Source organism: Thermobia domestica, chromosome 15 (genome assembly GCF_964235325.1).
Source record: "Thermobia domestica chromosome 15, izTheDome1.hap1.1, whole genome shotgun sequence".
Taxonomy (NCBI): Eukaryota; Metazoa; Arthropoda; class Insecta; order Zygentoma; family Lepismatidae; genus Thermobia; species Thermobia domestica.
The window spans coordinates 81,111,214-81,131,442 of NC_137468.1; the positions used below are offsets into that span (position 1 = coordinate 81,111,214).

General features: G+C 36.1%; 1 protein-coding gene across 3 annotated transcripts in view; it reads left to right on the top strand.

The window, feature by feature from the left end:
• The window catches only part of LOC145671108 (putative ATP-dependent RNA helicase DDX23), a 112,014-nt gene that overhangs the window by 52,187 nt on the left and 39,598 nt on the right, over positions 1-20,229 (top strand). For all 3 annotated transcript variants that reach the window (XM_081739890.1, XM_081739889.1, XM_081739891.1), the window contains 4 exons: positions 1,810-2,005; positions 6,490-6,619; positions 15,755-15,939; positions 17,603-17,819. In XM_081739890.1, coding sequence (XP_081596016.1) covers positions 1,810-2,005; positions 6,490-6,619; positions 15,755-15,939; positions 17,603-17,819 — 728 coding nt within the window. The remainder of the gene's footprint in view (positions 1-1,809; positions 2,006-6,489; positions 6,620-15,754; positions 15,940-17,602; positions 17,820-20,229) is intronic.

Here is a 20,229-nt window from a genome sequence, read left to right on the forward strand (position 1 = left end):
TTTCCTATACATATGAAACATTACATTGAGACACAATGATAAAGTAATAATAATAATCAAAAATCCTAATTCATGCAAATACAAAAGAAATAAGCAGCATAGAGATATCAAACACAATAATCAATAATCAGTTGTTTTTTGATAATATCAAACTATAAATATATTTTATATAAGGTAAGAGTAGTTATTGATCGTAGACAAACATTTATAGATAGGTACGTCAATTAAAATAGACACACACTTAAAAATTTTATAATTCATAATAGTTGTGAAAGGAACGTACAAGTTAACAATATTAATTAAACTGTAATGTACTAGTTAGAATTTCATGCAATAATAAAAGATTGTATAAAGTTCTTCTTTCTGATAAGTTTCAAGAGCCCAATTTCACCATTGTTTGATATGAAGCTCTGTAATTGCCTCGCATTACTTTTTTTCTATCCCTTCATCTTTTCCACATGTTCTTTTCAACCTTTTTCAGACTTACAGAAGCTGTCAAAATGAACTTGCAGTATACATAAATTTAATACTATGATACATAAATTAACTTCATCAAGTATTGAAACTACATATAACAAAATTCAATTTTCTCACAGTAAGGGACATAAGTGGGAACACCGTAGTTCAGTGGTTACAGCGTTGGACTCACGTCCACGTGGTCCCGGGTTCGATTCCCTTCCAGTACTTCTTAATTTTCGCCGTGCTACTAGTGTCGTGAGGCAAACTGGGGAGTTATGTAAAAACAAGACGTGACGGCCACGTGCTCGTCGCTAGGCTGGACGTAGTTCACCCGGTCGCTAGCAGATGGCGTTGGAGTAGGCGTAGGCTCACAAAATGGCGTGTTACACCAAGTGGTTTTAGTGATTTTAAGGGACATAACTAGATTTGAAGAAGAAACCAGTGAAACCAAATCATTAAAATTCAGTTCATGTAAAAGAAAACAGCAAAATAATTCTCCATGTAAATCAGTGTACTAGAAAAGCAAAGATGGCACAGGTATTCAACAGCGTTAAGCGATATTTCTTACTAAAAAAAATCATTTATCTTTTGTGCGTGCTCATTAATGGTTTAGTATCGGTAATTTTTAAAAACATAGTTTTCCTTGAATTGAACCGTGATAATATATACTGATTATTATTATTACTATTATTATTATTATTATTATTATTATTATTATTATTATTATTATTATTATTATTATTATTATTATTATTATTATTATTATTTACAACTCTGAAACATTTTCCACATCCTTTCTATAATTGTTTAAAAGAAGTTTTTTTTTCGGTACATGTTTATTGATTTACTTTCAGTGGTCATCGGTAATCACTAACTGCAAAAAGACATGCTTTATAAGAAAATATAAAATTTATATATACAGACTGATGTATAGATGTATGTTCATAATATGTAGATGTTTTTCGAAATATCATAAGGATTAAAAATATTAAGTGGATTCAACGTTCATAGAAAAAAAAATAATCGATCAAATGATTACTTAAGTTACCGAATAATTTACCGCGTAATATTTTGTATCTGTAATAAGATCAAGGTCTTGCCTGATTTTTAATCAGGATCGCATAAGTCCTGAAAGGCTCGCATACTCAATACAGTTACCTACCACCACCACTCATCATCCAATTGGATGTCCGTCTTCTGGCCAGCCAGAACCCTTACTAAGATTTAATGATTGCTAGTTTCAGAGTACAAATATGAACCTTAGATTCAGATGTATCTATTTACTTGTTTTTCTTCTTAAGTATCCTATTGAAGATCTTGCACCTGTACTCTTCTTGTTCTGTTTTGTAGGTAATATGGGAGGTGAGAAGAAAAGTCACAAGCGAAGTAGAAGTGCAGAAAGGGAGAGAGATCATGAGCGTCGTGAGCGGAAGAGATCTCGAAGTCGATCGAAAGAAAGAGAAAAAGAGAGGAAGAAGAAGCACAGGGATAGATCTAGGAGTCGAAGCAGAGAAAGACATCGTCACAAGAGGCGATCTCGTTCAAGGTTTGTAGTTTAATTAATCATCATCAAATTTTGATTATTGATGTACACGCACTCGTAATATAGTATAAAAAGTTACCTTTTACTGCATTTTATTTACTCTGTATTCTTTATTTTGATTTTCATTGGTCCTGAGGTCTTCGTCTGGAATGGTTTTAGTAGAGAGAGAGAGAAAAAAACTAGCACTGTTTTGTCGAACTGCCCTAATGTTCTTTGTGTTCTTTGTAGTGTTATGAAGGTACTCATGTAAGTTGCGTACTTTACAAAGTGGTTTAATCAAACAAGCAGATCGGTGCTAGTCCCTAAAACAGTTCTTCCCAAAGAAACAAAAAGTTGGATAGGAATTCCTTACTTTCCACAATTATCGGCAAAAAATCAACGTATTCTTGCAAAAACGTAACGTATCTGCTTCCATTATCTCCCTCAAAAGTTTAGAGAAACATCTTATCAGCTTTAAAAGTTATTTTGTTGATCCACTTAATACTCTGTTCTTTTGTTGACTCTTCATATATAGGTCAACCAAACGCAATATTAACACCCGAATTGAAGAACACATTAGACATCCAAAAAAGTCACAAGAGGGTATGTCGGGATATAAAGCAAGTTAATGTGTTAGGTTCAGGGATGAAAGAGAGAGAGAGAGAGAGAGAGAAAAAAGAGGGGAGAATTAAGAATCATTCTTTATTTATAAACATAAACCGGCTTTAAATCTGGATTTTGGCAACGTCATCTGCTTACTGATATTTTAGATCTGGTAATAGTGACGCAACTTAAACACCGCACTTCCTTCAACTCACCTCGTTCTTTCGCTCATTGTGTTCTGCTCGTGGTTTTTAGTACACATCTCCCACGTTATATTTGATGGTATGTATTCCTTTTTCCATACCATATTTCTTTCGTCCATTTTTATCTTTGTTACCTTACCACTGAAGACGGAACTAACTTGTTCCCTTATGTTTGGAGAATATTTAGTTTCCCCACGGGAGAATTTATTAGTATTTTTTGCTAAGCTCATAGTGTACGTTTTTAGTATTATATGTAGACACTAAAGTAATCGTTATTTTTCGATTTTGTTTGAGACACACACACCTAAAATGGTTCCTTATCAGACCAAAGTGATCCATGAGAAAATTTAGCCCAATTAAATAATATTAATTGGTGATCCAGGCGACCTCAAATTTTGATTGCATTTACAGTACCGGTATGTAGTATGAGATAAAGGTGCCTTGTAAGCTTGTAAAGATGATTGTGAGTTCATAATCAGACATTATGAAGGTAATAGCTATTAAACGATTAGAGTTAAGCTGAAAAAAAAAACTTCAAATGTGTGTTTGTGGTGAAAAGCAACCCAAAGCAATATGCACATGATCTCCTTCCTATTAAGAAAAATGAACCTGACTTCAGTTTGGCAAGCATAGTGATACTATACAGGAATAGTTTTTCTTCGTGTGTTACTTTGGTCTGATATGGACTTATTTTAGGGAATAAGTTTTTAAAATATCACAGAAGTCGAAATTTAAGAACCACCCTAGTATACACGTATATCGGGTGTTCTAAGTATGGCACTCACGGACCCCAGAAGACTGTACGGTCAAAGTAGAATAATGCTTTTAGGGAGATAATGCTTTTTTTTTTTGTTGTTGTTGTTGTTATTGTAGTTATATCCTCACGGGCATCAGTCAGACGCAACGGCCATCATAAAGAAATTTATGAATATAGCGTTGATCTATGAATCCACCAAGTAGTTAAATCGATTCTTTCCATATTTTAATAAATGGGATTAGTATCAACATATATCAACTAACTTAGACTGCTGTCTGACAAGTATGGATATTACCACTTTATGGATTCGTTAAGCAATGATAATGGCTTAGTTTACCTACAACATTGCTATATTATCAAATTTGTTTTTGTCCCTAGTACCTAAATGAGACATTAAAGGATATTCCCTTACAATATTATTTATTTATTTATTTTGCTTCTTGACAGGTCCTGGGATTAATGAGGGTTTTTAAAAAATAATTTTAGGTTAGCCTAAAAATGTTTTTTCCAGTTTCTCGGTCTTCAACCTCCTCTTTTAATTCCCAGTATTTTCTTCTGTTTTTCAAGCATTGACCATTTGTTTTCTTCCTCCTATTCATCGTTTTCCTTCCATCTTTCCTTCTGTGGCGGTATGAAGATAATTTCTTCGCAAGGTATGTCCAATCCAATTGGCCTTCATATGAAGAATGTTGGCTAAAAGCGTCCTTTTCTTCTATCCGTTTTAAAATATCTTCGTTTGCTACTCTCTCTCAGGTTGTCTACCAGTTAGAGAAAGTGAGGGAATTTGTAGGGTCAGGCAAAATGTTAGGGAATTTCATTGTGTGTCTGAGAAAATCTTGCCCAGGACCTCTATAATGGAAACTAACCTAAGGCTAGCTGGGGCTTCGCCCCAAGACCCTCGCGCCAGCTCGGGCTATGGTCTCACACCTCATAAACCTACAAGCATGCCAAATTTCATCATTATGGCCCTACCGGAAGTACCAACATTTTGGGGTGCAAAATATGTGCCACTTCAATAACATGGGAAAGATTTTTCAGTTTCCCATAAAACCCACCTAAAATTGATTTTTTTTTGTTACTTAGATAACGCTATCAGAAAACCCAGGCCTCCCATCTGTCCTGTTTTCCTATTTTTTTGTTATATTTTGGAAATGTGTGTCTATTTGTTCTATATTTTAATCTTGTTCTTTATTTCCTGTATTTTTCAGTCATTGAATTATTAAAATTACGAGCCATGGGCAGTTTCAGTGATTATTTAAATTGCTACATATTAGCGATATGCTAAATGTGTCTTAGAAATTTTTTCTGAGGACTAGTCATTAATTCTCACTATTATTATTATTATTATTATTATTATTATTATTATTATTATTATTATTATTATTATTATTATTATTATTATAAATTTGCTTTTTCCTATCCTCCCATATCCACTCTTTTTTCGTTATTTCCTACGTGCTTGTTCTTCCCCAGCGAAGCTTAACTGAGGAACCTTGCCATGCTCCAGTTTCTTATAACGCAAGCTGTATCAGCGTTTTCTTTCATTAGTGTTTGCAGTAGTATTGGCTGGTCATTGAGATGTGTTGGTAGTCACTAACTTTCCCAGTGCCTTCCAATATTGCTGTACATGATTATAGCAATTACATCAGATGAAGTAAAGAGGCAATAGACATCTTTCCTCAACTTTGAAAGTTAATTTGGAGTGCTTTTCAAGAAAAGCAGACAGGTTAAATCAGTTATACTCACAACTACTCAAAGGCAAAGAGGAATATAAACAACTGTATCATTTTGTGAAGAAATGCCTTATTTTATCTCGTGGGAATGCCTCTGTTGAGTCCGGCTTCTCAGTAAACAAAACTATCTTATTACATAATCTTCAAGAAGTGTCACTTATTGCACAACGTCTAGTGTGTAATAGTGTTCTTAAATTAGGAGGCATTCTGAACATCGAAATTAATTACGAAGCACATGATACATTATATGCGAAATGCATCACAAAAAGAAAGGAAGCATTAGCAGAAAGTCATCTTCAGAAGCAACAACTGAAGGACGAACAATCAGAGCGATAACGAACGGCTCAAAAAATCAAAGGACTTGAAGCTAACAAAGCCAAACTTCAAGAAAACACTGACCAGGAGATTGCTAAATTAGACAACCAGATACAAGTGTGGCAGAAACTGTAAAGAATCTGACTAACATTGTGAAGTGCATGTAAATACAATTTAAGGTTGTATATTTGTTCGTGAACATTTAACACTACTCAGTGGAGTTATGTATGTATGTGGAAAATTGTATAACGTCTGTGATAATGGTCTAAGTTAACCATCTGTGTAAACAAGAAAGTTATTCTATAGGAAAACCCATTTCCAAAAGTTTTTTTCATTTAAATACTATTATGGTGTGATGGCTAAATAATAAAAATAAATAGGAGTAGAAAGGGTGGCTGTGAGGGGTGAAAGGAGGCCACTAAAATAGTCATAAATTACAGATAAATGAATTGGTTCGTTTGTAGTTTGTAGAATATAGTATAGGCATATAAACAATGACGAAAACTTACAGTTCACTTTAAATATAAGTTATTTTTCATGAGTTATACTAAGAAAAGAGATAGCGACAGAGTCAGGGAAAATTATAATTTTGTCAGGGAATTTGATTATGCTTGCTTGGTAGACACCCTGTCTGTTCATTTTATCTTCTTTACTTTCCTCCTTCACCACATTTCGAAGGTCTCAAAATATTTCTTCTCTAACTTCGGTAATGTCGAAGTCTCAACCTTCTTTTATATAGCATTTTCATTTTATCTTGTAAAATAGATTTTTGGGTGCTATTTATAGAACACCCGATATATATTCGATATTCTGGATTGAACAAGATATTAGAAAGTAAAAAATAAATAAAATAAAATAAAAAAATAAAATTTAAATATATAATTTTCATTTTTACAGCTCTCCAAAAGTTAAACCCGAAGAGATGAAAGAGGAGGATGAGCAACAGTCTACCGAACCTAAAAAGGAACCTTTGTCACTTGAAGAGCTGTTGGCTAATAAGAAAGCAGAGGAAGAGGCTCGGAGTAAGGTAGTCATTGTTTGCCTAGAAACTTTTTTTTTTCTCTCCTGGGTTACTTCTTTATATATTGAGGAAACAGTTGTGAGATGAAGTGAATGCGATCTTTGTGTTATGTACCAAATAAATTCTTTAGTTTTTACTTATGTTTTCTTTCAGATGTTCATGGAAAATTTTTTATGCGTATTGGTGATGGCACTATTTATTATTAATTCTTCCATGCAGTAAGTTAGATGACTAATGTCTAAAGGCATTCTTTTATTTACTACGTATAATGGTTAACCGTACTGTTCCTACGTTCCCCGACACCTTCCTCAATAGGTCTAGATAACTCACATTAACAACTAATTGAATATATAGAACACATTTCAAAATTCTTACAGAACTAATGTTCGTGTCTTCCGGTAGTAATGATCAATTTTACTCTTTCACTTCTCATCGATATTTTCGGCGTGGAAGTCGTTTCCAGTATTACCTTGCTTGACATCCAAAATAGTTAATATTGCCAAAATGTATGACCTGAATATATGTCAGAAGCCAACAATGAATTTGGAATGTTAACAAACTTTCATTAGGTAGCATTTATGAGATATTTTGTTGTTTTGTGAAGAATTATTAGTCCGGCGGTTAAGTGGTTCTATTCTGCATTTTATGACTAAAAGGTCACACTTTACGCAGATATTCTTTGGACTCTAATCAACCAATTTAAGAAGGGGAGCCAAGCTGAAATTCTTGGCGAGTGGCTGTTAGGCATGGTTGCCTACCTACAGGAGTGGATTACTATTTGCAGCGTTTGATTCGGTATTTGGCATTCAAACGTATCTCCTACGACACAAAATGTGTAAAAATGGTACGAGTCAGTCATTAACTAAATCTACAAACAATGTCGGTACTGTTCGGTTAAAAGAGAGCAGTCTTTATAGCGGATTGCCTACATTCGAGGATAGCTCTTCAAATTTCAGTCCTAAAAGTGTTTGATTCTTCACATGTTTTGTCAAATTATATACCTGATCAGGTAAACAGAAATTAATTAAAATTAAAATAATGGTCACTAGTGTCAGATTTCAAGAGTTGTTTAATTATAGCATAAGAGTACCTTCAAAATGAGCACAAATATTAGTAAAAATACCATTATTTTTGCTTTATAAGAGTAATCCATAGTTAACTGTCATTAACAACACTATACGCTGTCACAACGTTATATACACTTTAACGTAATTGCTAAAAGGAAATACAGAAGCCAAAGGAGTTAAGAAAAAGATTCGAGACAGTTTATTCGTAGTCTCCTTTGCAGTAGCGAAGTGGTGCACAGATCAATGAGGACTTCCGGGATTTGCATCGATTCTCGTAGTATATCCTCTTGCAACAGCATTTAACCAACTCCAAACAGGTCTCTGCAGCAACGGAGATCGTGGTCCACTGCAGGGTTATCTTGCCTTCGTTTTTTTTTCCAACCCTACGAAGTTTATTGGAGGAGATCATAGAGTGGTGTCAAACATTGAGCCTCCCAAATCATAGACTGATAAGATGCTCTTCAAACATCTTGAATCAGCGTGTCTTGTGTAGGTGGGATTGATTCAATCATTCCTCTTTTCTTTATAAATAAATGCTTCCTTGCTTCATTTACAGAATCTATAATCGATGACATCATATAATAGCACAACGTACTTTTCTAATGATGGAATCGTCTCATCTATATTCCCGTTGGCCAGTGCAGTAAAAGCTCCAGTCACTTCTTGTCCTGCGTTCCAAATATCCCATGTCGTTTTCTTGCCTCTTCCATAAAATGATGATGTGGTATCACATCCCGTAAATGCATGGAACATCGGAAATGCTTCCGCCTTTGATTGTCCCAATGACTAAAATTTCTCTCACGTTTATGTCTATATCGAATAAAGAAGTAGCACATGTCTTAGGTGTTTGCAATGCTTAAGTAAGCATAGCGTACAGTGTCTCTCTATTAGCAGTAAATTAAATAATATTTCATAAAGGTGTGTTCATTGAAGCAAACATTTTCTTGCGCTGAGGGAAGTGCTGGCGTGTCAGAAACAACAGCATGAGTGGTCCTATTTATAGACATTATATATATTTGATTGGAAGGCCAAGCGATTATTCGTGAATAGTCTATATTTGTAGCAGTTATGGTACTCCATTCCTAATTTTAATTAAACAGTAAATAAGAAATTATCCCTATGGATAGTGTGAAATGTGAATACCGACAGCTAATGCCGAGTCCAATACCAACTGAATACGGCTTCACCGATCCACTCTTCACGAAACCTTTATAATTTCAAATCCTTCATTAAAAGACATTGCGTATTTACTGATATCTTTGTCCAACTCCAAAGGCAACGAACATGCCCTCCAGTGCTGGCTTGTCAAAAACGCTGATAGCCAAAACCACATTATCTGTGTCCATAGTTCGAATGAGCACGTTTCGATAACCACAAGAGACAGCGTTTGCAAGATGAAGCATCATCTGTGTGTCCGCTTCCTTGTGGTTGCAGGAGCTTAAAGAATTAATGTTTGATCTGGTAGCCGTAGTCAGTGCAAACTCCCCTTTGGTGGAATAAACTTCTTTGTTCATTTGTCCGATCTCCATCAACTTTAGAATGATTTAACGAAAGAGTTGTCGCTTATTGTCATTTGATCGCAGGAACTGAAGAAAGTTCTTGGGAATTGGGCCGTTAGGTGAGACGCGATATTTCCAACTAGTTCCCTTTGATTCTCATGTCATTTCTTTTATGGAGTTGGGAAAATATTCGTCCCATACCACATCGATTCGTTTCACTGTTGTAAGCCGTTTTCGGAAGTATTCAACAATATTGCCGTCGATACAGTCTTCAAAGTTTTGGCTGCTCCGCGAGGAATCATATGAATAATAATTGCTCTATCAGAAACCTTCACGTCTACTTCAGGACCTTGAAAAATTTCTTCTTTTAAAGAAGTTCAATGCATTTGAGCAAAATAGATTTCTGACTCAGATGTATAGAGTCTCCTACTGTCAGTGACGAAGGGTGCAACTCATTTTCATGCTAATAGAATTTGTCCAAATCACCTGATCTATATTGGCATGCAATGTAAAGACGACTAAACAACATACTGCCATTTGCAAGGCTGGTGCACGTTTCAACAAGACGTGATGATGAGGTGATTTTGAGTTTAACGTCCCGTTCAGCAGTGAGGCTACTGCTGAGGATGAGACGTGGACCTACTGATTAGCGTGGAATCCGAACCACATGAGCTCCCGCTGGGAATCGAGCCCGGGTCTTCCACGCGAAAGACGCGTACGCTAACTGCTTAGCACGGAGGAGCTCTCAACAAGACGCGTTCGTCTCTTCTGCTGGTTCTGGAATCAGTAACTTTCTTAATTTTGTTCTTCAGCCTCTCTTCAACAAATCTTGTGAATTGCGGTTGTCCTCTTTCCATCATTCTTGGATGTCATCTGCTTCAGATTGTGCTATTATTTTGTTGTCGATCCAGTAAAACTCCCCTGTTGTTTCCAGAGAAGGATTACCAGCATACTCGGAAGTCATTGTTACCGAATGAACATATTTCTGAAATTTTTTAGTAAATGTTTTAGATGTTTCATGATGTTTAGTATCGTCTTCTGCGCATTTAAAAATGAATTCCATCTGTTCAATGTATCGACATGTTTCTGGGATGCTAAAAGAAATCTCCGTAATGTTTCCGGATTTTCTGTCAATCCAATAATTCTCCCGTCATCTTTGAGCGTGGCATTAATTTGCTCGTCAGCTTCGTCGAGAGCCATCCCTGAAAAAGGTCGACGACTTTTTCGTACAACCAAGGCACGTCGTTTGAAAGCTGCCATCACGTCCGGATGCAAGATATCAAGTGAGAGCAGGTCACAAATATGAACTGTAAGCCACCGAACGTAGTGTACGAGGCCCAATGCAAAGAACCATGGAAGTATGTTGATAATAGACTTTACATACAAGTTGAAGTTTGGTTCACATATAGCTCGAATAAATTTGAGTACAGTCAACTCCAGTGTCAAAATATTATCCCAGAATCAGAACTGCGGCTACGTTTCACGGCCATATTTCTTCCACATTTCATCAACCAATGAGTTATCATTATCAGAAGACTCGATGTATGCTTTAATTTGCAAAGCTGTAAGAGCAGCAACTGTGACTTCATAGACGTAACGAGACTTCTTGATATGTGCAGCTCGAAGCGTGGATTCCGCTTTGCCTTGAGTTGTAATTCCAGCCTGAATTAAAATCTCCACCCATTCCTGTCTTCCAAAATATGGCCGAAAGCTCGCATGGCAGCTTGCTCTATATGAAGAAGCCCACCCATCATTAGTAGAAACTTCTTTTCTCCAAGGAAACTATTTGGAAGAGCGTACTGAATCTGTTAGCATACAGCATATAATGGCTGGTCGAGAACAAGAACTGGTGTTTGCTTCTCATTGACATGTCTTACGATGTTTTTCACAGTTCTTATAGAATGCAGGATTATGGTAGGTGAATGAGACGGTTCCGTAAACAGTGGTAAAATTGCAATTTTTGTTGTCAATCCATTTGTCAGTCGCTGAAATGATTCATCATAATATACCCAATTTTGATGCTCCCCAGATTCAGATGTGACCTAAATCTTGAGGAACACATCTACTTTAATCGTCTACTGATATACTATTAAAAACGTGAAACTCTTATGTCAGTAGGTGTCTTCCCCCCGGCCAAATCTGAAATGACGACCCTGAACCATGCATTTAAGAAACACCAAACAAGGATTTCAGCTTTGCGCCCTTTACAAATGGATGAGTATAGTCTGAAGAAAAATTATGTGAAGTATATCTTTTTAGCAACAAAATGCAGAATTCACCAAAATTTTGGCTCCTCAAAATTTTCATTTTACTTATATTGTCAAAGACCTTCTTTTGCTACAATTAAACAAACTTGAAATCTAACAATAATAATATGTCAGTTTAATTGATTTCTGATTACCTACTTATAATCCAACAAACATGTGATGGATCAAATACTTTTAGGACTGAAATTTGAAGAGCTATCCTCAGATATAGGCAATCCGCCATACAGATTTCTCTCTTTAAACCGAATAATGCCGATATTGTTTGTAGATTCAGTTAACGACTAACTCGTACCGTTTTTACACATTTTTTGTCGTAGCGGATATGTGGAAATGTGAAATACCGCATCAAATGTAGTAAATATTAATCCACTCCTATAGGTATGCAACCATGCCTGGCAAAGCCACCCGCCAAGAATTTCTGCTTGGCTCCCCTTCGTAAATGGTTGGGTATAGTTTGAAGAACATTTGTGTAAAGTGTGACCTTTTAGTCATAAAATGCAGAGTTCTCTAAAATTTTGGCTCTTAACCGCCGGACTATATATATTTGGATGACTAACAGAAACATCAACGAGTCAAGGAGCATCTTAGGGAATTTAGGGATGACAAATACATCATTTCAGAACTCTCTAAACGTCTACAAAAATCTAAGCATGAGGCTTAGGACCTATCAAATAAATAAAATAAATAAATAAAAAAGTTTTGGGATCCATTATACCAAAGCCAAGAAACTGGGTCTTAATACAGAAAAAGGAGATTTAGACGAAGGATGAAATGAAGATAGAAATTATTGCATAATTTTGGCACTTGAGAAGTTACGGGAATTAAGGCAGCCGTTTGTGTGCTCAAAATCTCAGGAGTCGTGAATAGAATTTACCGAAGTGTACCGCGGAACACTTGGTGCCGATTTTTCTATTTACAGATTCTGAAGTGATACAATAATGTAATCAAAAAATAGGTTCCGGTTAGCATCACGCCTGTGCTTCAGGATGATTCCAGAGAGTTGAAATATTGTGAGGATAATGACTTAAACGCAAATGGAAGTTAGGGGTATAAGGTAAGATTTTGAGTTTTAAACTATATACCCAAGAGCATAGTTTAGTAACTATTTACATAAATACTTGACGCAAATTACATATTATTACCGTTTCAGTATTAAATATATTTAAAATTAATTTCATTATAAGGAAGGAATTAAAAATCGTCTTGTATGTAAAAAGGAGGTATTTTTTTTAAGGTCTCCAAATTGTTGCAAATGTGTTATGGCAACATTGACTCTCCAACTCTATATTGCTTTTAAATGCGTAGAATTTTCTACTACTTTGGTGTAGGAGGAGGATGCTGACCAGAAGATGGGTAAGGATACCTGAAAAAGAAATTATTCATTTTTACTTCTTCAACTTGTCTTGTATTTTTTCCGGGAAACATCGAAACAATATAGTTGGTAATAAATTAACTATTAGATGCAGTTAAAAGAGTACGTTTAAAAATTATTGGAAACAAGAATCAATTCAACTCGTTATATAATTAGATCAATTTAGTTCAATCAGAGAAAAAAATTCGATTTATCAAAGCACCTTGAAGTTACCAAATATATGGTACTCAGGATTTGAAAGTTTTCCACCGTACTACTTCAAACATCGGAAGAAATGTATTTGAAGCATATTACATAGGGACAAAAAAATTCCAATACAGAACACCAAGAAAACTTTGATAGGTATTGGGATGGTATTATTATCAATTTTGTATCAATAAAATCAATCAAACAAGCACAAAAAAAAAGAAAAAAACATTTATACATATATACTGTTAGGTCACCATAATATGTCCTGAATAACATGAATTAAAATCTGAGATTTAGATATCTTTACAAAATATTGAATAATAGTTCGACCTGGCTACATTGTCTCGCTGAGATTTAAATTGGCTGCTGAAGGACTAGCACTACATGCTGATTAAGAAGAAATCATCTTGTGAAAAGCCTAAAATACAAATAAAAAGAGGGTAAACTAAGTAGGGAATACACACTTTTAGGGCATACATACATATCTCATGTATATTGTAAAATAATAATAGCAATCTAACAAGTCAGATAAACACAAGTATTGAAAACACTTATGTAATATTATTAAATTACCGTTAATGTGTGTGTGTGTGGGGGGGGGGGGCTTTAAAAAGATTGTGTTGTGGAAAAGGATTTAAGACATTGTGGTACCTCTGAGAAAGAGAATGCAATTTTCATCCGAAAAACTGGAAGAAAATTTGCTGTGGAACATTATTACGTAAGTAGAAATATTACAATGTATTCTATACGCTTGATAAATAATTCTTTTATATATATATATATATATATCGTCACCGAGCAGATCAACATGTCATTGTACTGGATATATCGTACGTAGTTTTCCCCGGGAGAATATTTGTTTTGAAGTGCCCGTCATGCTCACGAGTTAGATCTTGTTATTAGCTTCTCGTAGAACAATGTTGTGCTTTCTAATAGCGAGTTAAGTCCTTAGTTCAGTGTCCCACTATTATGAAAGCTAGTAAGATGGTGTTAAATGTAATTGAATGACGATAATTAATTGATTGACAATAGATTGGTGGACTTGTTTCTCTGAGTTTGTCCATTACAAATTCTTTATGGCTCGGAATCGAACATTCAACCCTGCGCATTAAATGTGAGTTCTCAACCACTAAGTTACGGTGCTTCCAGTTTGAAATACTATTTTTGAATTAAAAAAAGTTGAACAAAATTTTATTGTTCGAAAAGTTACTTTCAACATCTAATTTAATTTCTAATGCTTATCTCAAATTGGCAGTATGCACATAAATTTTATGAACATGTTTTATCTTAAAGGAATTAAAAGGGATGTAATTATTTATTTGGAATACCAAAATGATAATTGTTGACTTTGTAGGGCAAGCGAAATTCGTAACTGAGAAGGTCATGCCTCGAGTTAGCATTGAGATATACGAAAATTATCTAATACTTTAGATAAATTTCAAATTGTTTTCCGGGCCGCGGTGGCTCAGTGGAGTCCCTAGTTCGATTCCAGATCGTGTCAAGTGGGTTTTGTGGTGGACAAAGCGCGTGCGTGGGTTTTCTTGGTGTTCTTCCGTTTCCTCTCACTTTCGTCATTCCATTATTTCATTCATTCTCATCATCACCACTTTCTTTAGCCAGCACGACATAACTGTGTGACGTAACGTAAAACATGTTTCATTATTTATTTTTTCAAATCGCTTAACAAAATAATATATATTTTTAGTTAGGTGTCTGAGAAAATTAGCTTAAAAAACAAATATGCATAGCGATTTATATCAATATTATTACTTTGGTTGGTTGGATAGGAATTTAGCGTTCCTTTCAGCAGCTAGCTATATGAGACGTGGACTTACAGTTTAACGTGGGATCCGAACCATAGGGTTCGGCTCCCTCAGGGGAACCGAACCAGGTCTCCCGCACCACATTATTATTATGCATTTTACTACGTTGATATAAAATAAATATATAAAAACTATATATTAGAAGGAAATATGATAATGAAAAGGGAGAGAGATAAAGTTGTGACAATCATATTTGTACTAACTTTGTCATCGTACAGATCGTCTTAATCAGAAGCTTGTTTTGAATGTGTCCGTATGGATCTTGCTGTTAAATGCTGAATCCATAGTGCCGTCAGGAAACAAATAATTGAAATAACAGAGTGTACAAAGTGAACCGTCACTTTTAAGGGGTTTTGTTTACCAATTTTTCTTTCTTTCTTTCTTTCTTTATTTATTTATTCTGTCTGCCCATGTATCCGTTCGTCCAAGAGACAAAATCTCAAGAGCTTCTTGATGTATAACCAATCAATTTTGTCCAGGCTGTAGAGGATCAAGAGCTAGGGATCATATTTTTTTATGGAAGTGATCCATCCAGTTGATTCCAAGACATGGACAATCAAAAATCGGTTCTCCATGTATTTCTGTGGGTGTAATTGTAGATATCATCCGTGCTTGATAATCTGCCCGCAATACAGTTGAGATTTGCGCGGTAGTATAATGCTCAGGATTCAAGATACTAATCCGTCCATGGAATACAACGCGAGAATGGAAATAAATAACTTTCTACTTGCCAAATCTAAAAACTTAAATATTTTTTATTTTCAAATGACATGCATCTTGAAGGATACTGATAGTGAACCAAAAGTATTAGTGTGTGCATTGGCATTCATATTTGAATAATTTACCGAAAACGAAAACGGGCGGGAAGATTCCGTCTACTTAAAGAATTGTTTTGTTGAATCCTTTTCAAACTTTTTCTTTCAGCCGAAGTTTCTGACCAAAGAAGAAAGAGCAGCCGAGGCGTTGAAACGGCGTCAAGAAGAAGTAGAGGCGATGAAACGGAAAATGGATGAAGAGAGGAAGAAAAGAATGGATTTTCATAAAGAAGCTGCTAAAGCCTTTGAAGAACAAAGAAAATCTGAGAAGGATATGGATAAAGACGGTTATAGGTAAATATCCAATTATTCTTTGATTAGACGATATTGTTATTGGTTTTTGGATTATGCTGAGATATTTATAAACTTGTTTTACAGTTCTGTGATGCAGCCTATAGTCGTGTGATTAGAGCGTGGTCTTGAGTTTGATTTTTTGTAAAGGCACAGAATTTTCGGTCTTGGCCCAACATCTTGAGGAAGTTGGTTGCTGCTTGAATTAAAATGGCAGCAATCTACAAACCAGAAATTCTATATATTATTAGTACGAGGAGCATCCAGAGAGTAAGTTTCCCTAGGGCGGTAAATGCAAAGGACGCATAGTGACGTTGAAACAGTTATTGTTACAAATACAGCACAGATGACGATACTTTGCAACATACTTGCCATCGGAAGTAAGACACTTTGTGATCAATTTTTGTAGTCCGATATCATAAAAATCTGCTGACTGGGAGTGGAACCAATGTGTGACAGCCGTCTGCTATTGTCCATCACTATCACAATGTTTACCGAACAGGAATATCTTGAGTTGTAAGAAGATTTGAATATTGCTTGAAGCAAGATCTGGTTGTACGGAGGTGACAACTGATCGTCTGCAGTTGATCGACTGGGATGTGTTCTACCACTCGAGCGATTTTCACCTCAAGACATTTTTGCCTGATAATCATTTTTGCCTGATAAACGATTGCAGACGGCTGTCATACACCGATTCCACTCCCAAGCGGTTGAATTGTAGGACATTGGAATACAAAGGTTGATCCCAGGTATGACAAGTGTGTAAATTCCGGTGGTGTAATTCTTTGTTTTATTAATAACCGTAACTTCAGTTACAGTATGATATAAAACATTTAAATGCTTTGACAAGCCTGGATATGAATTCCTTACCCTGTAGTATGACTTTTGCCATTGTCTAAATGGATGGTTTCTGAAACTGCATCTTTAGTTACCGTGATCGGGTACATCTGACTGATACCTATGGATTTGCGATTTCATCACCACTTCCGCAACAAAAATAATACCAGCTGCTACTACTACTACTACTACTACTACTACTACTACTATAATAATAATAATAATAATAATAATAATAATAATAATAATAATAATAATAATAATAATAAAACTTGATATCATTATTGTAAAAATTATAAGTCCTTATTTTACACGTGAGAGAGAATTTACTTTTCGAGACGATCTTTGCTTAACTACACAGAGACATTTTTGCTTAATTAGTTGTTCCTTAACTGTTTAACTATAGAAATACGGATGACCTATTTAACATTTAACTTATTCAAAACTCTTTTTCTTGAATTTAAATAATGTCAGGAAAGTTAAATTTGATATTGAAGGACGCTAGGGAAAGTGTATTACAGGTGCTATGTTAATAGGGCTGTTATAGATTATCGTTTAAATTTCCAGTATGCAAACAGTTCTTGGGAAGGTAGGCTGCTTGCTTGCTTTTCTTTCTTTTTTTTGTTTTAGTGTAACTTCACCCGCATTTCATAACTTATATGCCCTTTGTTAACATTTTATAAACGTCAGGTTACTTTAAGTAAACTGTAATTCTCTTAAATATAGAATAGCCTAGTAGTGTCTTAAAATAAGTTTGTGCTATGCGTTTGTAATTCAGCTCTTACCCGTAAAGGAATTACTAAAATGACGTGTTAATTTCTTTTCATAGAAGACGATTGGAAAGGGAGAAGAAGGAGAAAGAAGAAGACAGCCAGTATTCAAAGGACAAAGAAAAGGAAGGAGAGGCTATCAAGGAGAGGTATTTGGGATTGGTGAAAAAGAAGAGAAGAGTAAGAAGATTGAATGATAGAAAGTTCGTTTTCGATTGGGACGCATCAGAAGATACGTCTGTCGATTACAATCCCTTGTACAAAGAACGACATCAGGTTAGTGAAATTATTCATTTATTTATCATTACTAGATTTATATTAGATCTATTTGGATTTTCAGTCTCCTTTTGTATGCTTTTGGGGGATGTTATCTTTCAGATAGCATATTGCTCTAATGACAAGAGAATGTCGAAAGGAGAAATAGAGGTTGCTGTGTGTTGTGTTTGAGATGTTAGACTCCTGTATTTGTCGGCATATAATATGTACTCTATTTTCTGTATTAAATTTTCAGAAAAAAAAAATGCATATTATAAACAGTTTCCCACTATAAAAATAGACGACTTAAACTATTTATTTGGCTAGTAAATCCCCTTACTCCAGCACCAATTGTGTTCGATGTGACGGCTACGGGTCCGAACGATCGCCTGACAGCGTAGTTTTCATTGTAGCAAACTCCTGTAAAGTCGCTATACTATAGTCCGGGGACAGCGTCGAACAAATACCTGTTTGAGAAGTCCGCACCTACAATAGTCTGTTAGTGAGGGATGTGGAAATTTCACAGGGGTGAACTAAACTGAGATCACTCGAATTCCCGTGTCTTCTGCCTTTCTTTGCGTAGGATACCTGGGGTAATCGAGTAGTGTGACTAGAAGCCTTGTCCGTATGGATCCATACATGTGTAATTTTCTGACTCATAGAGGGGATGCATGTGTGTCATACAGAGGATTCGTGACATTCTCCTGGAAGTAACCTGCACTGACTTTGGTGTTGGAAGACACTTCGACGAGTGGCAGCGTCCCCAGACTACAATATCTCGCACCACGAGAAATCCCTTCAAAAACTTCTACTTGCACTGCGACACAAAGTCACAACGACTCTGTGGTCTGTTTGGCTGTAGAAAATGGATCGATCTCTCTTGGTTCATCCAAATAGAGCCACTCCTCATCCAGGTCACACACTCATTTCCACCTGACTCGTGCGAAATACGTTTCATAGAATTTTCTGGCATTTGTAAACCTCTCCTGGATGTGACACTCGGTGAGGCAGTGTCTGCACGCGTTGTGACACGCTTCTAGTGTGAGGTTTTCCCAGATGACGTTGAAAACTATACTTTTCGAGATACCATGTCGTATGGCCAAACTGCTATTTATTAGGGTGTTGTGTGTCAATTGCGCGCACTGTACTGGGAGTTCGAGGAGCTGGAATCTGTTCTCAATTTCATGTTGAGTACATCGTCGAATTTTTAGACCCACACCAGCTTTGCCTTTACCTTCTTTATACCATTGCACTAATGCGGAATGGCTGAATGGGCGACGAAAATTCCACAAATAACCTTTCTTATAAAGCTGTCACTTTTACTTTCGTCGTTCCACAGATTGTGCCCAATCTGAGACTGTTGTGGAACACAAGGCCCAATGTAGCCAACAATGTATTGGGAAATAACAGCGAATAAATGCATCGTTTGAGAGAATCAGTAAAAGTCAACTATTTTTGTCATGAGCAAACCTTATGTATAAAGATTATTATTATTCGTATTTGGTCTAGGAATTAATTCGTGCGGGTGGACAAGAGATGGCGCAACGAACGGAGCGTCCCACAGTTCCGTGTATGCACACAAGTGTTGCAAACCCCTGTCATCGCGTATCGTTCGTAGTATAGGGCAGTGGATTAAAGAGTCAACAACACCAGTTTGTAGTTAAGTGAACATGGCGCAATTTGTGCCTGATAAAGTGTTTTTGCGGGGTGTCCAGCTGCATTACTTTAACATGCAGAAAAGTGCGACTGAAGGTCATCGTATTTTGGTGGAAGTGTATGGTGACCATGCTCTAGCTGAGCGAACGTGTCAGAAGTGGTTTGCACGGTTTAGAAGTGGTGATTTCGGCTTGGCAGACCAAGAGCGAGCTGGACAGCCAAAAAAATTTCAAGACGAAGAATTGACAGCATTGCTCGAGCAGGATTCGTGTCAAACGCAGGAACAACTTGCAGCAGCATTAGGCGTTGATCAAACAACAGTCTCCAAACGCTTGAAAGCCATGGGAATGATTCAAAAGATGTCACATTGGGTTCCACATGAATTGAAAGACAGAGACGTTGAAAGACGAAAAACCATTTGCGAATTGCTGCTTCAACGACAGAGCAGAAAGGGGTTTCTGCATCGAATAATTGCGGGTGATGAGAAGTGGATTCATTACGAGAACCCTAAACGAAAAAAGGCCTGGGTGAAACCAGGTGAACCAGGTCCATCACAACCAAAACGAGATATTCACTGTGCAAAGGTTATGCTGTGCATATGGTGGGATATGAAAGGTGTGGTGTACTATGAGCTGCCGCAACCGGGTGAAACTATGAATGGAGAACGTTATCGACGACAATTAATGCGTTTGAAGCAAGCTCTGGCCAGAACACGACCAGAATGGGAGAACAGATATGATAAACTTATTGTTCAACATGATAACGCTCGCCCACA